Raw genomic sequence first — 21,350 nt, 5'->3', positions numbered from 1 at the left:
AACTCGTAATAGACGCGAGTAGTTTCTCCTTGGATGTGCCCGGCGAGGACGGCGTCTGGGGACACGCATCTCTTAAGTCTCGGGTTCAATAGCACTTAACCCCCGCTGGTCCGTGTCAGAACGCCGGGATTGGAGGGAGGACGACGTTCATTCTTGCTGACTCCGATCAACAGGGGAATCCTAAACGAGCTTCCTTCAACCTCCCTGTTATCTGCTGCTGGGACGCCTCTTTCAACATCCCATTTTGCATGTGCGGCCGTGCTCTCCATCTCTATCGATATATCAAAGGCAGTGCCCCCCCCCCCCAACCTCTCCTCCTCCCCAATGCCATATAGTTGCTTCCCACCAATCCCAATCCCAGTCTCTCCCCCCCCCCCCGTGTGGGATATATGTCTAGCGCTTAAGCGCACGCCGAACAACGCGCAGCCAATTCCAATTTCAGATGACGCAAGCCTTCGGTAACGCGCGTTCGGAATGCAACTTCAGAGCAGATCGTCCATTTCAATATATTTGACCCGCGGAGCCTTGTAGCCGTCTTTTGGTCTCGTGGCGGATGATGGAGCCTGGTGAGTGCAAAGAGCACTCAATCTCAACACAAGATCACAGGAAAAATACTAGAGTGGTCTAGTTCTCCGTCCTGATTGGAACGGGGTTTCGCTGTAGCTGGAAAAAAGTACATGTAGACCTGGAATATTGATTCACCCCCCCGCACCCCCCCCCAGCCAGTAGCTTTCTGCTGAGGTGAACATCTAATGCACTCCACGATCAATCACTGCCTCCAGGGGTGCCACCCAGGAGCCCACAGCCAATTTCTGAAAGCCCACCCACCCCCCTGACACTCGCACTACACATTAAACACATAACTGCTGTATGATGGCACTGGAGGTTTCACTCGGGGTTGGGCCAAATGACAATACTCCACCTTCGCAGAATCATACAGTCAAATGTAATCACTACAATCACGGCATGCGATGAGTATGTGGCTCACGACTGCAATGTTATTGTCTATCACTCTCTCTCTCTATATATATATGTGCATTCTCCTCACCTTAGTGTCTGCTTTTCCCCCCACCCTCTTAGCCTGGCTCTCCCTCTCTCTCTCCCTCAATCAATCCCCTGTGAAAAGCCTGCCACAGGCAGCGGCATCCGCCAAACACTATCCCTGCTGCTTTTCTCTATGCTCCAGCAAAGCCCGGGAAACAGCAGCATATACAGGGGTTCGGTCTGCGGGGGAGAGCGAGAGGGGTGGGGGTGGGAGGTGGAGGGAGGAGCGGGATTGAATGGGGAAGCGGGAGATGGAGGACAGGCGAGGGAGGGGGGTTGTTCTTTGGGAAGGGAGCCAATCCAATTACAGGCAGCGGTGCAGCCCTGGTTTCTTTGGCGGCACTAAATTCACATTTCAACAGTCTCTTCCCTCCCTCGTCCTCCTCCAGCACCTTCTTCCCTCTCTTTGCGACACACACACACACACACACACCCGCAAACCATGCATCCTCACATGACACACCCCCTCCCTCTCTCCATCTATCTGGCTCATGAAAAAAACGGTGACTGTATGGAACTGTATAACCAGCAAAGCATCAGATCTCGTCACCCTACAGCCGGGTCACGCTCACATCTGAAGGGAGCCTGCAGCAGCAGCACCGTCCCCCCCCCCCCATCGACTCGTCTCACACAACTCTGAAGGAGCTTATCAGCTTTGTGCAGAGGAGCTGCAGCAGGTCCCTCGATCCCCCGGCCCTCCCTGTCACACCTGAGGGAGAGAGTGGACGACGCCCTCAACACAAACACAAGGAAAATATTTCACACACACACACACACACACACACACACACACACACACACACACACACACACACACACACACACACACACACACACACACACACACACACACACACACACACACACACACACACACACACTGCAGAGGATATTCTACTGCCGTACATTTATCACCTGGAGAACATACACATAACTAATACTTGACTAACCCTTACCTCGACCCTTACTATAACTTTAACCTGAGCTTAAAACATGTCTTTATGTTAAACTTCAATGATTCACACAATGGGGAATTTTGTCCCCATAAGGAACACAAGTCTCCATAGGTCCCCACGACATAAGTAATACCTGAAGCACACACACATGCACGCACGCACAGTTTTGCATGCATGACTTCAGAGGACATTACATTCATTTTGCTGATGCTTTTGACCTGGAATCGAACCCCGACCTTCTGTACCAAAGTCAGCGGTGTAACCCTAACATTGACCGCAACTACCACTTGCTTAACCCTAACCCGAACCCTTACTGTAACATAAACCTGACCTGAAAAAATGCCCTTACCTTAAAATCCAATGATTTACACGAATTTGAAGGAACACAAGTCCCCATATGTCCCCACAACATGAGTAATACCAGGAAACACACACACTCACACACACACACTTAACAATGACAGTGGGCACCAGCAGCCCTCTTTTCACCGCTGACATGCCGATTTATTGATTATTCACTGCCTATTAAAAAAAATAATGCTCTGTTTTTCCACACTGTTGTCGACTGCTCGCCCTCTCCTTCATGCACATTAGGCGGGACAGTTGGAGCCTGTTGGGGCCGTGCGTTTGCATGCAAATCACCGCTTGTTCTCGTCCAGCAGCAAATGTTCTTTTTCTTTGTTTGCACAATGCTGGCTGGCAGCCTCTCTCGTCCAACCACGTGACTTCAAACAAATCAGGCTCAAATCCGGTCCAGTCCAAACGCTCACGTCAGCGGCTGCTGAAAGAACACAAGGCTCACGGATGAACTCGCAGTTTGCAGTCTTCGTCGCCGAGCGGAAAACAAAAGAAGAAAGAATTCATCAATGTTTCATTGCCCTCCTCAACACCGACGATTGCTTTCCCTCAGTCGGGCCCTCGTGACGTCGACGGCCGGCGCCCATGTCATCTTTTGCGAGATATAACTTGAGGTGATCGAAAACATTCCAACCACAGAGTACATTTCCAGAAATTTCCCCTCTGGGCAACATCAATCAGATGGGGGGGGGGGGGGGAAACATCCATACTGGCCCCTGAGCCATGGTACCTATTCTCCAGGTGCCCCCCTCCCATGTCCTGCTTAAAGTGCATGTCAGCGTTACTGTGGTTACAGTCATCCCACTGTGACGAGCACACAGGAGCACTCACGGCTATTTTGCATAGCTTCTCCAACAGGGGTTGGGGGGAAGCAGATAGGTAAGCGAGATAGAGGGACGGGGAAAAGGCAGGTGGCGGCTAACGACAAGAGTGCGGAAAGACAAAGGAAGATAAGAAATAATATACAAGCAACACTTTCGGGAAAACACGCCGTTTTTTTTTTTCCCCATCTAATGTAACCAAAGTCGAAGAAGGGGCTGCTAAATTATTAAACAGCCCAACCGGGGGATTACATGGAATGAGTATTGTCTTCTTTCTCCACCACAGTCAGATGGGTGTATTGATTTAATTGTGGATAGACGTGGACCAAAAATAACCCGGGCCAACGCGGCGAAGTGTCGCATTGCCAGGATTGAAATAACAGAGGAGTAGCCAAAAGAGGTATCAGAAGGGTTTTTTAGCTCTTTCCCTTTTTCTGTCTAGTTCTCTGAGCTCTGTGCAGCTGTTCGGGGGTGGGGGGGGGGGGGGGGGGGGGGGGTGCAGTTATGGCCCTGTGACACACTCCTCCTGTCACTCAAATTAAGGACGCCCCAAGGGAGGAGGAGCCAAGCGAATACTGACAAATCCTTCAACCAGCTGTCTGAATGTAGTCTGCAGAGCCTCGTCTGTTGTGACATGACGCGCCGGCAGAAGAACGCACATTTATCTTCGTCGAAGGCGCGCCGCTTACATTTTAACATTCGACAAAACAGTGCAACAGCTGTTAGAAACAAGGCCAAACCCCAGATGTTTCCGATGGACGTCTCGCAATCTTTTTTCTTCTCTTTTCTTCACCTTCCAATCTCCTCTGACACCTTGTGCCCTGCGACTGGAGGATGTGGGACGCAGCCCTCAACCCGCCGCCGCCGCCTGTGCTCTCAAAGAGACCAGGAGGCTCAGTGCACGCACCTGCTCCGTCGTTCCCCCTCTCGGTGAGCCACGGGCAAGAAAAGGTGCCTATTAAAATGAATGGGACGGTGCAGGTTATTCAACACCGCAACGCCGGAGCTCACATAACAAGGAAATGGTAATAACCACTAGAGTGAGCTGGGCCGTCGCCATTACCCCCCTTTTTTTCCGAGCGTCTTGACAGCAGGCATTAAATATTAAGGAGATAAGTTTCCCCGTGACCGTGATCCATCTGCACGGAAAAAGGACCACTTCAGCCGCAGGCCCTTTTAAACCGCTGGGTGCGATGAGGAAGAGGAGCGGGGCGGGTACTCACCTTCTTGAGCCTTCCACTCTTGGTGCCCACGAAGGCTACGCAGTAGCCGTTGTAGACGTAGGAGGTGACGGAGGTCATGCGGTCGCGCGTCTCAGTGTAGAGAGTGTGACCGGTGACCAGCTGAGAGCCTCCGAGCGGCTGGTTGATGTCCAGACCGCAGAAGGAGTCGTCGATGGGCACCGGCTGGAGGACGAGAGGAATTGACAGAGGTTAGAGGAGGAAGTGCAAATAAAACGGACGAGAGGGACGACGCTGAAAAAAGGGAATCGGCATGAGACAAATGCGTCACGTTACACTTAGTAACCCCCCCGACATGAAATGTAGGGTAGGGAGGGGGAGGGACTAAAATACCTCGGGCTAAATCCACATCGCGGTGTTTTTCGCTTCGAATCACTGTTGCTACGTCCACGCCCGGCGTCCACACAACTCCGGGGTCCCTCAAGCGCCTGAGATGGAGATGTTTGGAAACGCTGCTGGCACTGTTTTATTTTCGACAAAAACTCCTGAGCTGCGTTGTAATGTGGACGGTAAAAAAAACGGAGACGTTTGGAAGCGATGACGCAGTCGCCTGGATTCGCTCCCTGATTGGTTCTTATCACCTTGTCGTCGGTCCTCAGAGACGAAACCCCTGCTCTCGACTTTTCACCTTCACTGTTTTTCATCATCTGTGGCATACGCCCAGTGTACGCGCGTGGTCACGTATATACATATATACATACGTTTTCCGGGTGCGTAAGTGTGATTAATACCGATGCGCTCGTTGAAACGAAAAATGTAGCCGTATGGATGTGGCCTTGGAGAGACAGAGTTAGAGAACAAGACATTAGTAGAGCGGCGAGGCTGAGAACTGTGAAATACGAGCAGGAAAATAGGAGGTGACAGAGTGAGACAGAAGGAGAGAGCAGTGGTCAAAGGTGAGGAAGTAGCGGCGGTGTCAGAGTCTGTCTGAGACGGAAACGAGAGGGCGAGAGAGGCGAGAGGGAGAGAGAGGACTGAGGGTGAGAGGGCGAGAGAGATGAGAGGAGAGAGGGAGGTCGGAACGAGGCGGAGGCGCGAGGGCGAGTCTCCACGCCAGACAAACCTTTGCCTTTCTGTTCCACTCTCCAGACGTGTTCCAGCTCCGCCTGACCGAGCTCCACCTTGCTCTCACCGTGGCCCATTACCCCGGCCCATCGTCGCGCGCGTCTGCCGACGTAGTTATCGCGCAGCGCGCTCACCGCGATGTGCATGAGCCTCATTTACACGTTTCGTCAGTGGAAGGAATGATCTCTGCCGTCTGAGCGCCTGAGCGCCTTCATCTCTCTGGGGGAGGGTTGTAAGACGAGAGGCGACGGGGTGAATAGGGAGCAGGGCGGCGGTCGATTCAGGTCGGCTGAGACGGCCTGGGTAGCAGTGGCCTCAAAGTGCCATGTGGAGTAAAGTGAGACGGTCAGGCATGCCTCCCCATGTATACATCCCATAATCCCGGCCGATGTTTATACATTGTTCCCCTTTCTGCAAACCCCAACTCACGGATTCTCTTTCTACGACTACGTTGAGCGACACTCCCCACCGTGGTCGTGTGAACAGCTCAGTTCTATGCACATTTTCTTTTTCGCGAGCGGAGCCGTGAGCGATAATGCTGACGGCGGGAATAATCGCCTCCGCTCTTACGGTCACGCCTCCCACTTAATGGCATTTCCTCTTATTTCCTTTATTGCCCAAAATAGCCCGGCGCTGGCTGTTGTGCTCCACGGCACTACCAATGCAGTACTTCAATGAGGTAATCTCACATTATTCTCTAGTGTTATGGTTATAAAAGCGAGCAGCTATCTGGAGAGACGGACAGCCGCGGGCTGCAGACGTTGGCTTATCAATAGCTGCTCGCTCAGACGCACGCAGACGTTTCCACATATGGTCCGTCGGGCTCCGGACCATTTGGTTCTGATTATATATCGAGACTGTTCAGATGATGTACGCTTAGTGGACCTGGCAGCCAAAATCCCCATGGATGCCGTTGTGGTTGCGTTTTCTTGTTCGCCTCCTTGCAGACTTATTTCTCCGTGCTTAAAGACAAATCTCCAAAGCGGCGAGGAAAATTTGGGTTTTATGCGAATGGTATTGATCACCCATAGAGGGGCTCTGTAGACTGTAACCCTGCGTGATTAGTCCCCATCGAACAAGTCACAATACAGCGCAATTTTCTCGTTTGACGAGGACATTGGGCGCATTGGGCGCGGGATTTGAATGAAGATTGAATTAGATGTGACGGGGTACCACTCCCAGGGTGTAACGAGTGTTTTCAGCACCAGCTTCCCCTTCCAGAGGACGATAAGTGACGCTCAGGCGAACGAGCAGCCTCTCCGAGTCTCCTCTGCGAACGGGGAGAACGGCGAGGATCTCCAGATGGCAGAAGGCTGGACGGGCTGGGTGATAAATCTTTGACTGGCTGCTGTGTCTGAATCCCCTGGCGCAGGCCATCGGTTCCAGCCTCGGCCTCGGCCTCAGCCTTGGCCCGTGTACGTAAGCGTACAACGCAGCAAAACGTCTGCGAGATGGGGGAAATGTGAGCTGGGGGGGGGGGGGGGGGGGGGTGTAATTAAGGTTCTCTCTGGTTGAAGCTCACACTGGCCACCTGCTGTTCGAGCGAGGACCGGAGGAGAGGCACTCGTACTGCATGTGTAATGTACTCCGAAACCGAGCGAGGTAAAGTGAACAGTGAACAAAAAAAGGAACAGCAGCCTCCCGGGTTGGTCTACCCTTGGTTCACCTCGTACGTTGACGGATCTCGGACGAGGGGGTGTTCTCTCAAAATACCGCACGCAGCGTTAAAAGGAACGTATTTTTTCAAGAAAGACAAGATGTGAAACATGTGTGCACTTAAGAGCAGCCGCTCATCTCGAGTAAAGGGCGGGGGAGGGGGGGGGGTTTACAGACGACGTTTGCCCGGCCGACATGTTCGTCTGTTAAACGTAATTTGTACAGGCTTTAAGAGTTCGTCGTCCATTGACATCCATCTGCATAATCCATATTATACTCTGGATTTACGGCGCTGTTCATTGAGCAGGAGGACGACGGTATTGAAGACTGTATTTGTTACATCTCCTTTATCTCCGTGGCTACACACACACAGACACACACAAAGCCGGATTGTATAACGTACAATGCCGAAGAAGAGCTGAACGTCATTGGCAGTGCGCGTCTGAAGAATGGAGTGGGAGGCGCAGCGTTCGCAGGTAACGGCGGCTGTAACCCCTCTGAGCATTCCGAGATGATTCTTTTGGGGGGGGGGGGGGGGGGGGGGCGACGACTAATTTGAGCTCCCACAGTATCGAGAGTCTCCTTCAGCACTGTCACCGTCCATGTGCCACCGGTTTCTCCTCCTTCCGCCCACTCTTCCTCCTCCTCCTCCTCCTCCTCCTCCTCTCAGTGGAGCTAATAAAGCCCGACAGAGCTCTAGTTGGAGATAATGTCCCCATCGTCCTGACGATCACCTCTGACATTGTGCTAATGGGAAATGCACTGATTTTAATAAGAGCGGTCAATTAAATGCCCTGGGGGGGGGGGGGTTGGAGATTATCGACAAAGAAAACTTAATCGGGGAGGACAGGGGATACAATTAAACACTTTAAATATCAAAAACGACCTATGCTACCGATGTGTTTTTCCTGCATACATGCAGACATGTAACACACTCTGACATACGTTTAACTCGTCATTAATTCTTAATGTTTTTCACTTCCTAATAGCAATTACTGAACGGAACCACAGAGGACTGAAGCCTCCTGGGAAACGAGGGGGGGGACCAAGAAACTTAATTCTACATGACAACATGTAACAGATACTATTATGGTATAATTGTGTGTGTGTGTGAGTGAGTGTGTCTGTGTGTGTGTGTGTGTGTATTTATATTGTGCTCAAGGAGAATACGATCACTTTGATGATAGGAAAAGAAAAAACTAAGTAAAGAGAAAAATATTTTATGAATATCTCTCACTGAAACATATTTTTTGGGACACAACTACATGTGGTGTGAGAATCATCCGCTGTGCAAGGCGTTCAAAAGCATTTCCTGACGACTGCTGAGTTTATTTTCATTACGGCACACGCCCCTGAGATCTTTGAACGCTGCGGTTTCAAGGCTCATTGAGACGCTCTGGTCGGCCTCTCGCTGTTTACTGTATCTAACGTTGGGAAAACAACGTACATTCAGAATGCAGAGCTCATTACTGATTCTTTGAACGTTAATGTCGCTAAGTGCTCGCTCATTGTGTTGGAACTGCCAGGTTTCCCTCTATAACACTGTCAGGTCTTGACCGTAACATAACGCGCCTTGACATAATGCATGTTGGCACTGTACAAATAAAATTGAATTCCATTTAATTCTATCGTCTGTTCATTGGCCGAGGGCTCACTACAACGCCGGGAGAGTAGAAATTGGCTCTTTTGCACCTCAGCAAAGTTCCCGCTTCGCCTTAGAAATGACATGTCCCCATAAGAACGGGCTCCGACCGCTGACGATAGTAGTACTATCGTAGAAATGTCACCACATCAGTGGCACATTTCAGTCATCGTTTCCATACTCCGAATGAGTGAATTAATGTTAATGTGTGTATATGATTTTCTTTAATCATCGTGTACAGCCGCTACTCACCGCCTTGGTGCACTGCACGTCCTTCCCGAGCAGCCAGTTGAGCTCCAGGTTCCCTTCGCCCTGGTAGCAGGACTGCAGGCGCTCCTTGATCCGCGCGTTGATGTCTCGGATGGTGAAGACGCAGAGCGCCGAGTCGTCCGGCGGCCGGTGGAACTGCTTCTGGCCCTTCGAGAAGACGGTGAAGAGCACGTCGTCCTGGGCGCCGATGCCGAGCGAGGCGGCGAGAACGCGGCCCGGCTTGCCGAGGTAGGCGGCCTGCAGCAGCCGGTACTCGACGCCGTTCTTCACACAGCCGACGGGGAGGGAGACGTAGGAGTGGAACTTGCGGTCGTCTTTGCAGAGGCGGACGATGCGGGACGTGTAGAAGAGGTCGCTGGTGGAGCCGCTGGACGACATGCTGTTCTCCGGCGTCTCGGGTTGGACAGTCAGGAAGTAGACGAAGCTGCCGCTGGCGAAGCCGTACACATAGTAAATGTCAAAGTGGGAGACCAGCGCCAGCGTGTCCGACGGTATCTTGATGAGGGAGGACACGAAGTCGGTGTGCAACTCGTAGTCGAGCATAGCCGAAGATTCGGGGTCGCGGGGAAGCTTTCGACTGGAGATGGTGGGGAAGTAGTCCTGCTTTCCGTCCACCGCCGTGCCGATGAACAGGGTCCCGTCCTGGCCTTGTGAAGGCACGATCACCCCATACATGGTCCCCGTCTGGTTGACGCTGGAGAGGTAGTGCTCCTTCTTATGAGAGGGCTCCACCAAAATGAAGAGGTCGTCCAGTCTGAGGAGTTTACAGACGCCCTGGTAGAGGCTGCCACAGGCCAGCAAGCGATTTTGCGAGTAATCGATGAGGAGCAGCTTGTTGACATTGTTGGTGGAGACGAGCGGCTCCGAACAGGGCTGCACGATCAGAGGTGGGTAGCAGGCCTTGTTGTCGTCCTCCGGGCCCGTGTCGTGGGAAACAAGGAGGGTCAGGTTGGCCGAGACCTTGTACACGCGGTTGACCGCTCCGATATACAACACCCCTGTGGTCTGGTGAACCGTCAGGTGGTCGAAGACCCAGTCCCGGCGTTCAGGGTGGAAACTGGTGAACGTCTGCCCGCCGCACATGACGGGGATCGCCAAGAGCCAGAAGCTCAGCAGGGCAGCGACAGCTCCCACGCGAGGGTCGGGTGATAAAGTCCTGCGGTCAGCCCGCCGGCCCTCCATGTTTGACGGGCCAGCAAGGGAGGGGCAGAGGAAGAGGAGAGAACGGACGAGGGGCGGAGGGATGGGAAGAGACCTTCGCCTTTTTGTTGCTGAAGGCTAATTTCCGGGCCCAGAAAAAACCTTTGCGAGGGTCTTCACATGTTTCTGGAAAAAAGAGAAAAAGAGAAGAAGAGAGAGAAAGAGAGAACGTGTTAGACATGAAACGGTGACTCAGATATTTTCGTATATATATAAAGGAAACTCGTGTGGCCTACTGGAAAAAAAAGGCCTGCTCATTAGCGATGATGCTTGGAAAAGGTCAGAGTTTGAATTCAGCGAGGCGATGAGCTAAGGAGAAGAAAGGTAGAGGAGGGTTTGAAAGAGACAATTGGCGGAAACCATTATGGTGCACATTCCAAAGGAGTCGCTGGACAGGCCCGGGACAATGCAGGAAAGAGAGGCTGGTTACAGCAACGGAAATGAGCCTGACCTGACTCACACTGCCGCTGTCACACACACAAACACACACACACACACACACACACACACACACACACACACACACACACACACACACACACACACACACACACACACACACACACACACACACACACACACACACACACACACACACACACACACACACACACACACACACACACTGAGCAAGTGGTTTCCAAGAACAGAACATCCAAACACCCACCAACGATAACCAATTTCGATACCGTTATATATGAACATAAACTTTTTTTCCCCACAACTAATTGCAGGGATCATCAAGTCTCACCTATAGTTGAGATAGCATATTATTTGCATATGCTTATTGTGTTAGCCCACTAGCAAAAACAAAATACAAAGCTTAAAATTATAGAAATATTCATTCCTTGTGCAATACACGATATATTGCATTTTTTTTGGCCAATATCAGATGTCAACATCGGCTGATACTGATATGTGCATCCCTATATGAATTATTATGACAATAACAAGCTCAAATGTAACCTTTGACGAACAGAAACAACAACAATTCAACATTCGACGAGATACTTGACATAAGTACACAACAAAAATCCCACTGTTCTCTTTTCCATTCATCTCCCACTCCCCGACCAGCCATCAACCATGTATCCCTCTTCCATATCCATCTGTGAGAACATACATCAAGCAAAGTCTGCAATTTACACAAACCACGCTCCGCCTGGGCATAAACCGAGAGACGGAGCTCAACGCGGTCGGTCCCCGGGACTTAATTATATTGTCCATTGGAAAAGAAAGGGCCTGGCTCTTATTACTGGAACAAAGTGAGAACAAATTGGGAGCCACTTCCACACACACACACACACACACACACACACACACACACACACACACACACACACACACACACACACACACACACACACACACACACACACACACACACACACACACACACACACACACACACACACACACACACTTCCCCTCGCTCCCTGCTCTTTAAGGGGGGCCCCTTCTTTACAGAATCTGAATCGATTAATTATTCTTTTCTAAACATTGCTGCTGTTGTTGTTTAAAAAAACAAAAAACTTTTATTCTATTCATCTCCTGCTGACATGATCAGATCATAAAGGGATTAATCACTGGCGTCTTTAAATGAATCAGACACCGTGCTGCATCTTCGCAAACGCTCGTGAAAAAACAACAGCCAGGGGAATATACAGTGTGTGTGTGTGTGTGTGTGTGTGTGTGTGTGTGTGTGTGTGTGTGTGTGTGTGTGTGTGCCTCTTTTTCCCAGTATTATCAGTGTACTCCATCGGAAACCGAAGGCGTGTGAGGGGCTAACAAGTGGAGACAATGGCGGCGCATCGCCAAATCAAGTATGATTAGGCGTAGCGATCCAACAAGGGTAATTACCGCGGAGCCGGAGGAGGTAAGCCGAGGAGCGACGCGGGGACGCCGGGGGCTCCGACGTGTCACAGGCGGCTCTGCATCGTTTGTCACGCTCCCAGATTTTTTGCATTTCACCAGCGGTGAGGAGGCGCAGAGCAACGAGGGGGAGAGGATGTGGCTGGAATAAAAAGGAAAAAAAGGCGACTGCGCCTCAAATGAACAAGGAGTTGCAACTGGCGACGGAAGAGGAGCGTTTGAATGGAGAGATTCTGCACAACCGGGCTACCACGGCGATTTCATGTTTTAGTTATTTTTGGACGCACATTGGTTCGCAGCGACGGTTTGGGATTCCCGCTGAAACGCGCCTGCCCTCCCTCCCAAATCTGGTAATGGCCATCTCTCGAGATGGGTCCCCCCCCCCCCCCCGTTGATCAACGGCCATGCTACTCAGCTCAGACTTAAATATAGATCCTCGGGGAGCGTATTGATCCATGTGTCCATAAACACAGGTCCTAAGGCCCCAGTCAAGCTGTTGGTGGCGTGTGGGCAGGCCGGGGCGTGGGAGGCGCCCTGTCTCCGAGAGCAGTTTATTAGCATGGTCATAAAAGTGCCATTGCCTCTTATAAAAAAAAAGAAAAAAAGAAGAGGGCCAGACCCCCACCCCTCACTTACAGCTGCCTGCGCGCCGCCTCGCTCCTTTTGTTTGACTTTGTACTTGCTGGATGTGCAAAGTGGATCCCTTTGGTGGTATAATCAGCCTCCTGCTGAGCCAGCGCTCTGCTCGAGCCCCGCGGCCCTTTGCCCTTTAGAGCTTTCGCCCGCGCCCCCATCCCTTAGTCGTATGTGTGTGTATACGACATTAACTCCCATCCATCTTTTCTTCCTCTCCTCCTCCCCTGTCGTCGGAGGAAATATGCGCATCACTCCCTCAACGTTGTGGGGAAACAGCTGCAGGGGCACGACGAAAGAGGAAGGGAGCGTCTGTACACGCCGTAAAAATGAAAAGGCTCCACAAGAGGTTACCCATTCATATTTGCTTTCGGTTACAGAGGGAAGGGAGAGTCTTTGTTTAAGTCGATCGCATGACCACCTCTTTTTGTCGCACTTGACAAGAGTCTCCTCTAGGAGAAAAGGATAGGAGCAACACGACGTCAGGCCCCCGCGCTCGTCACTTCAAAGCCGGGGCCTTTCTTCCCTTTTTGTTTATGACGAGTCAGCAGGAGCACATTAACATATAAATGCGACCCAGCTATGATTCACACTCAAACGTAGTTACCTACTGACCTAGAAGAAGAAGGAGAAAAAAAAGAGGGCACGACTGTGTGAGCCCGCTGAATGGAATTATGGTAAAGGTGGAACGGAGGCCGCCGGTGATTTATTTCTGTGAACTCTGTGGCTCTCCAACACCAACTGCTATTATGGATATGCAATATCAGCTTTCGTTTCCAACACACACTGAGCAGACGCCTGTGTCTCTCTCTGTCTCTCTGACGACACCGAACACAGGACGCTCAGTGTGTTGACACGCCACGACCGCCGTGGTCGCAGCGAGGCCGGAGGATCGACTGGCACGATGACAAACCCTGGGCTAAATTCACAACGCCAAAAAAGAAAAGAGCTAAATATCTTCACGGCCATTGTCAGTAGATTTCCATTCTGACGCTCATCCCTTTGGCAGACGTGGACAGCAGAAAAAAGCTTGCACACACACACGCACTCGCGCACACACACACACACACACACACACACACACACACACACACACACACACACACACACACACACACACACACACCACACACACACACACACACACACACACACAAGCTGTGATCATGGCGACGAGGGAAGACAGCAAAACTTCCCCTATCCATAATGAATAGTTGGGCCCACAAAACACAGTATTGGCACAGTCGGCCGGGGCCGCTCCTCCTGAGCACTCGTGAAACAAACTGTTCCCAGTGGCCGCCTGTGCTCTGTCAACGCGTCCGCCTGCCGGCCCCTCTGCTGATATTTCTGGTGATTTCCCCGAGCCACTGTGCGAGAGGCAGTGCCCCCACGCCAGCCGTGGTCAAAGGGGGGAGCGAGGGGGGGGGCTTGGGCTGCATTGTGCCGATCATCTCACGAACAGATGCAAAAGAGGAGCGGCAGGAGGAAAAAAACAGGCAAAGGCCAGACGGGAGAAAAAATGTGAACTGATAAGCTGTGCAAAACCATCGGCTGTGGCTCGTGGACACAAACAGCCCGAGGGGCAGCGCAGCAGCCAGCAAACAGAATCAGGAAAGAACAGGCTTCGGGAAGTGGCCTCTGGAGCGGGAGCAGCTCTAAACCGCCGTCGCCCTGGAACAGGCAGCAGGTCTTCCGTGTTTGTGCCTTTGGATTTTTTTTTGGGGTGGGGGGTTTGTCCACACTAAGCTTCTTAACAATGCAGCCAAATTTGCTTGATCTCCCAAATTCATATTTACGGCAATTGTATCGCGGCGGCAGATAAAGGGACACGAACCGATAATCCATTTACGGTTCCAAAGCCATTGTTGTCAGACGGGGAAAAGGAAATGGGAGATCATGATTTCATGCCGCGGATTAATGTGTTATTCCCTGAATGATTAATGCAAAGCGTGAAATCTGAATGCTTGACTGAAAGTGATGCGCTGCAAATCAAAGAGACAACTGGGGACCAAAAAAATTAATAAATCAACAACGCGGCTCGTGAGGAGGTTTAAAAATGTCTTTGTTTTTTTTTTTTACTATTGCGCTGGTTGCGTGGTGGTGAGCTCCTCGGTCGACGGGGCCGCTTGCACGGTAAAAAATAGAAAGTTTGAATCTTCCCTAAAGGGAGATCGTCGTATATAGGAGACTATAAAAAAGCGATTAGCGGCAGAGGTTAGTCCATCAGTCTTCTCTCTCTCTGCTGCTATCAAGAGAAGCGATAATGAGAGGACTCGCTGGCATCTCGCGTTCGCCGGGCTGGAAGTTATTTTGATACATTTCTTTTTGTCTCCAGTGCACGAACTGAGTTTTCTCCACTCCGGCTGTATCGGTCTGTCGGCTCCGCGTGAATAACTCCGCACTTCTACTCTGCATCCCTCCGTCCGTCCGTCCGTCCATCCTTCCTTCCTTCCTTCCAGCCACGAAAAAAGGAAATGACACGGCGGAGTAACGCCCGCGGGAACCACGCGCCCTCCGCCGGCCTGCTGTATCGCTATGCTCGGGTCATGAATTCAAAACTCCGCAACGTCGACGGGAGGAAAAACGAAATCCGGATGCTTACAACACTGCTGCTGCTCATTTGAAGCCTGTCATACATACAGTGTAGAGCTGTTTTCGGTGTTTGTTTATCTGCACACGCACACGCCGGGCTCTGAGCCACACGGCTAACGCGGCTGTAATGTTTAGTGCCGCACAGTAAATGAATGTGCACTTGTCCACGAGTAAGCCTGGCTCTGAGGGCACTCCAACGGAGCACTCTGCATCCGCCGCGTGTAATGGAGCTATCTTCGTTAGTGAGCCACTCGCTCGCGACCGTCAATTGCCCAAAAGTACTTCACTGCACCGTGGCCTCTCCGGGAGATGCGGGCAAAAGATTCTAAAGACACACACACACACACACACACACACACACACACACACACACACACACACACACACACACACACACACACACACACACACACACACACACACACACACACACAGTCGTGTAGAAATCCTCCACGGGGGGGGGGGGGAAGCATGTCATCATGACACAGGGATAATGGAGTCTCACCATAGCTGCTTATCCCTGAATGCAAACAAGGGCACGTGTGTGTGTGTGTGCATGTGTAATCTTTCCTTTAACCCCACCTCCCCCCCCCCGCTTCACACACACTTCAAACTCTGTTTGAGTAGAAACACACTGGTATTACGCCTAGAATCTGTGACATCCACAAGAGAGAGATTACAGCGTTATTGTTATGCTAATGATTTGTGTTTCCCCTCCCACTGCCGCCGCCGCCTCCTCCTCCAAACACAGAGATGCACACAGACGCTCACTTTCGGGCTCGTGTACGAGCTCAGGCGGGGACACACATCCACACCCCTCGATCAAAGGCATGCACAAATATAGACAGGGGCACATCCAGCGCAGTCGTACATAAATTAAACCCCCTTCATTTTTTATTCCCAATCCTGCTTCCTGCTGACACAACCAACAGCCTCCATGTACCTCTCCTTCTAAATTGTAGGTTGAATCCTGAGGGTGGGATCTTCTCAGGCGTTCCCCCCCCAACTACCCCATACCAGTGTGATGTACCGCCTCATCATGGCTGTCTGTCATCCTGTGAAGGCAGTTTTCCATTAGGAGGCATTTCCATAAATCTGAATTGTAAAGGGGCCTCGGCGAGCGGAGAAGGGGAATCCTCCGTGGGGCGAAGAGAAACAAACGCGGCAGGATGTCACCGGAGGCCACAGGATCAGACGGCTCACCTCCAGCTCGCGCTCAGATCGGAAGTGAATCAGGCTCTTTGACAGACGCCATACGCGCCTTATCAAATGGGAAGGGTCTTAACTATTCCCGCGCGGTCCTGTCACTTTCAAAGTCAATGTAGTGGTGTAATGAAAGCCGTGTGCGGAAGGGATGCGGTTGTGCAGCGAACAGCATGAAAACGGCGCAGCACCTGTGGTGTGGCGGTGAATCTGAAAATGAGTTATGTCTGCATGAATTATTAAAAACGGGAGATACACAGACGCACAACTGTAGAGGCCAACTTCTAAAGTCTTCCGATACACCGCAATGCAAAGGAATTCAAATTATTAAGTATAATTATGTGTCAGCGGCGGTTATGAGATAAATGCTGGAACATTTTGAAGCTGTGATTTTATTAGACTGTGACAAACTGTAAAAGATTAGGAGAATATTTTTTTCTCCTCGTATGTCCTGCACATCAAGGGCGGGAGAAGGAAACAGATTCAAATGATCTCCTACATTACAAGTCTAGTAAAGCAAATGATTGTTTTATTTGTGAACCCAAACTTGAAAATTTGGACATGCATATTTAATTTCTCACATCTGAGGCCCCTTTTTCTCTCTCTGGCCCCGATCGCGAGGCACATTTAAGAGTTGCCGGAGCGGAGCAAAGCGTACTTGGCGAAAACCGGAGCGCTTGGCCGGTGCACCAGGTAGCAGGTGCAGAGGACAGCCGGCCGGAGGGGGCATCGGTCTGAGCGAGCGAGTGAGCGAGCAGGCGAGTGCGCGTCTTGCCCGCGCGGAGTAGACCGGAATGAGATGAGCTGAATTTGGCTCAGCATGTGTCGCCTCGCCGCTGCAATCAGATTACATAAAACTCTGGGTCGTTGATGTGCTGAACGCAATGAGTGAGGACGAGCGACTGTGGGGGGGGGGGGGGGGGGGGGGGGGGGGGGCAAGTCAAGGAAGACATGGATGACATTAACCCAAACGAGGGCAGGCCACAGCGCGACCTGTGTGTGTGTGTGTCTGTATGTGTGTGTGTGTGTGTGTGTTTGCACTGTGTGTGTTTGCTTTCTTTATCAACAGACCCTCCCTGCAGAAGCGATATCGGCCTCAAGCTGCACTCTGCGAAAAACAAAAGCTCGGACTCTGACCTTTGGTGTGCAGTGGCCCAATCAAAAACGAGGCACCAGCGGACGGAACCTTCTGTCAGATAACCACACGCCAAATCCTCTGGGTTTTTGTTTTTTTTAAGCGCCACCAAACGGCCCTGCAAGAGAGCTGAAATGTGTGTGACTAATACACATGTTCCATGGAGTGTGTGTGTGAGTGTGTGTGTGTGTGTGTGTGTGGAACGTTTTAGGTTCACAGAGGCAGATTAATGAAGACAATCACATTTTTATAAAAAAAGAAGTCTTTCCGTCCATTCGCTCGCTCTCCCCGGCTCCATCATTTGTCTCACTCCCGGGATCAGAGTAGTGCAGGAGCATTGGCTCAGTGGCCGAGGCGGCTACTGCTGGAAGGATTTGTGAGAATGAGAGACGGATGGGGAGGAAGTGCCGGGGGGGGGGGGGATAAGGCGAGCAATAAAATACATCAAGAGAGGAACTGAGATAAGGGGACGGAAACAGTGAATGATGGCCCGTGAAAGCGAGTGAGGAAACAGCGCGCCCAAGTTTGAGTGGGTGAGAAAGAGATAGGGAGATGAAAGAAAGTCAGGGAGAGCGGGGACAGACGGACGGACGAGGAGAGGGAGGAAGGAAGGAGGGAAGGAAGTGACGAGGACGGAGCCGTGCAGCCATTGCTCCAGCTGGGTAACAAGCCGTTACGGCCACTGTGGGCAGCCACAGCTCCAGGAGCTGGCACGGTGCGGCCGCTATTATCTGGAGCAAATTTACACAGGCTGGCTGGCAACACTCGAGAGGGAGGGAGGGAGGGAGGGAGGGAGGGGGCAGTCAAGATCGAGAGGAATGAGGGGAAGCAGAGACATGTCAAGAAAGAAAAAAGCAAGCACTATCATTTTGCTCTAAATGTATATTATATGTAGCTATTAGACGACCAGACGTGTTATTTCACCCAGTAGCCAAAAATCAAAAGTGGTTATGTAAGATTTTCAGAGGGGGGGGGGAGGGGGTCGAGTGGAGAGGGAATCCTGTCACTCAAACTAATCCCTTCAATTTCTGCCGCTACTGTTTCATCTAAGGAGTGTATGATATAGGCCTGGTGCGGCTCCGTAATCACAGGCTGGCTGAGAGGATGAGGCGGCTCCGGCGGTTGGCTCGCACCCAAGCGCTGGAAAAAAACACGGCTGTGCGGAAAACAACGCGCTCTTCCCTCCTCAGCTCCTCCGTCAACGAACACACAGTGAAAAAGATCAACCGTGGATTTGCTACCGTGGCTTTAAAGGGGATCAACTTGACAGGGGAGGTAGTGTGTATATATATATACAGTATACGGTGTATTGCTTCGAGTATACGGCGACACGGACCGAACCAGGGTGCTGTTATGCAACTGTGAGAATGGGACCTGTGATGTAATGCAGACATGGAAGCGTGAATCCTTGCCGGGGCCTTATTCATGCTAAAAAAATCAATTATCTGTCGATGCAATTAACACGCCTGTGGAGTTTGTGTGATCGCTTTTCATCCAACCACTCCCGAGTCCCGGAGCAGTGAGCTGGCAGCATGCAGAATTATATATATATATATATATATATATCCTAGCCTCATCCTATCATAGGTATTAATTTTGATGGGGGGTAATTTAATACAAATGAGGGAACATGCGGTGACCCTCTTTTAGCAGTATGTGCCCCAATGTGTCCTGGGCCCCACTGAGGGACTTCCTACCCAACAACAGCGTTTTTTGGCGACCAGCCACAATATCGACATTGACTGCCACATATTGACTTTCTATTTTTGTTTTGTTTTGTTTTTAGTAGAATATTATTTCATCCTAGAGCTAGAAGTAGATCATTGATTTGCTGTGACTTCCTCTTCCAGTCGAAAGCTCCGGTGCAGGTCGTACTTCCCTCATAATCCCAGTCTGCTCAGGGTCAGCAGTACAGCTCCAGACACACACACACACACACACACACACACACACACACTTAGGTTTATCTCAAACACTCATGACTGTGATTTATTGCAATGCACTCATGGGGCGTTTAACCACCAACCCCAACACCAATGACCCGCTCCTTTTCCTTCCAGATTGACTGCAAGAACATGAGCATCGTGCCTTTGTCCTCACATTGGCCCCTTTTCTTCACAGACATCCACCTGCATTGCCGCTAAGAGCTGCTAAGATCCCTCGTTGTGCAGCATTTGTCGTTTGTCACACTGAACCAAACAAGCCGACATACTGTCGCCACGATGTGCGATTTTTGAGTGCATGGCGTGCAACACAACAGCGTCGGCAGAACAAACAACGCGACCCATTGCGCGGCTGTACCTTTGTACCCGGAATCAAGGCGCAACGTTCCTGCCTTGAACAGACCGTGTAAAAGGTGCACATGTCTGTTGCTCTGTCTTCACACCAAACTGAAAGGAGAACATTAGAGTCTGTAGAAAGCCAGACAGATTCTGTTGAATGAAAGTGCAGAAAAAGGTTTCAAGTGTAAAAACTGCGTGAAGACTTGGAACCTGCACACGGACAAAGGTCAAACATTTACCACCAGCTGGTGAATCATCTCGACGTTTTCTCCAGTAGCACAACGCTGCCGGTGCAGTGGTTGCATTGTTCGTCGTGTAAACGTTTGCCGGAGGAAGGAACCTTCACTCGAGGACCCGATGTGACCCAAGGTCAAGGGTATCTTTATTGTCCCCGAGGGGCACTTTGTATTACATGGCAGCAGATCAGCTGCACACTACAAAAAAATGAACAATAAATTCAGCAACATGAAGGAAAACGACACAGTGGTTGCCTCCTGCCTCTCAGATGCAGACCATGTCTGTGGTCCACTGAAGGTTCTACTTCATGCGTCACTTTTTCCCTGCCGCCAAGCGGGCGGTGGTGGCTTCGCCAGGAGCTCCGGCCGTCTTTGCTTTTTCAGGACAAGGTAGCAGTGGTGCTTACTTCACTGGACCAGGGGCCAGCCAGTTAGCACGCTGACGTCAGCAGATTGATAGAAACAGAAGCGGGACCAGAGTTAACATTCGGCGCTGCTTGAGGCGGCTCTTGGCGAGTAAAAGGGAGAGTTTGACGCTGAAATCACAGCGTTTGATAAGGAACCAGCTTTAAATGCTAATGTTGGCGATGCACAAAAGCAATTGTAAAAAACAAAATGGGCATGTAGCCCCCTTTATGTCCCCCATTTTCAGGCTCGTACTTCGGAGGCACGCTTAACAGATGCATTATCGCACTCGCCACAAACGGTTCGGGCCTCTCTCCGCGGCTCTCGGCGCCGTTTCCCTCGGCCTCGGCACAGGCCCCTCTAATTTCATCAGGAGGTGATAAAACACCACAAAATCAAGTCTGCGGCTGGTTACTTAGGCCAATCTCCCTTTGGATGAGAGGCAATAACAGTGTGTGGGGAGGAAATTGGGTGCCCACTCACACAGAAGGACACATGCCCGGCGAGCAGAGCGAAACCGTTTTTCGGCGAGAGAAAAGAAAAACCCCACAACAAAACACATCAACGGTTTTTTATGTGTATAGACCAAAGTCCATTTCAGAGGCAACGGGCGCTAAACGTTTAGCAAAATTGTTAAGCAGCCAAATTGTATTTCACCAGCAGAACTTGAATAAATCTTAAATACATTTATTTTTATGGGTTTACGGATGACATCTACATAACTAAACGCAATCCAGGCG

At 51.0% G+C, this 21,350-nt stretch overlaps 1 protein-coding gene across 3 annotated transcripts in view; it reads right to left on the bottom strand.

Annotated features, from left to right (window-relative positions):
• plxna2 (plexin A2) overlaps positions 1–21,350 on the bottom strand; it is a 173,173-nt gene that overhangs the window by 134,529 nt on the left and 17,294 nt on the right. For all 3 annotated transcript variants that reach the window (XM_035645035.2, XM_035645036.2, XM_047330757.1), the window contains 2 exons: positions 9,035–10,378; positions 4,402–4,584 (listed from right to left, as the gene is read on the bottom strand). In XM_035645035.2, the coding sequence (XP_035500928.2) occupies positions 4,402–4,584; positions 9,035–10,234 (1,383 nt within the window). In that variant the 5' untranslated portion in view covers positions 10,235–10,378. The remainder of the gene's footprint in view (positions 1–4,401; positions 4,585–9,034; positions 10,379–21,350) is intronic.

Source organism: Scophthalmus maximus, chromosome 3 (genome assembly GCF_022379125.1).
Source record: "Scophthalmus maximus strain ysfricsl-2021 chromosome 3, ASM2237912v1, whole genome shotgun sequence".
In the NCBI taxonomy this organism is placed as follows: domain Eukaryota; kingdom Metazoa; phylum Chordata; class Actinopteri; order Pleuronectiformes; family Scophthalmidae; genus Scophthalmus; species Scophthalmus maximus.
Note: the sequence above shows the minus strand (reverse complement) of the source record. Positions and strands in the feature narration are given on the sequence as shown.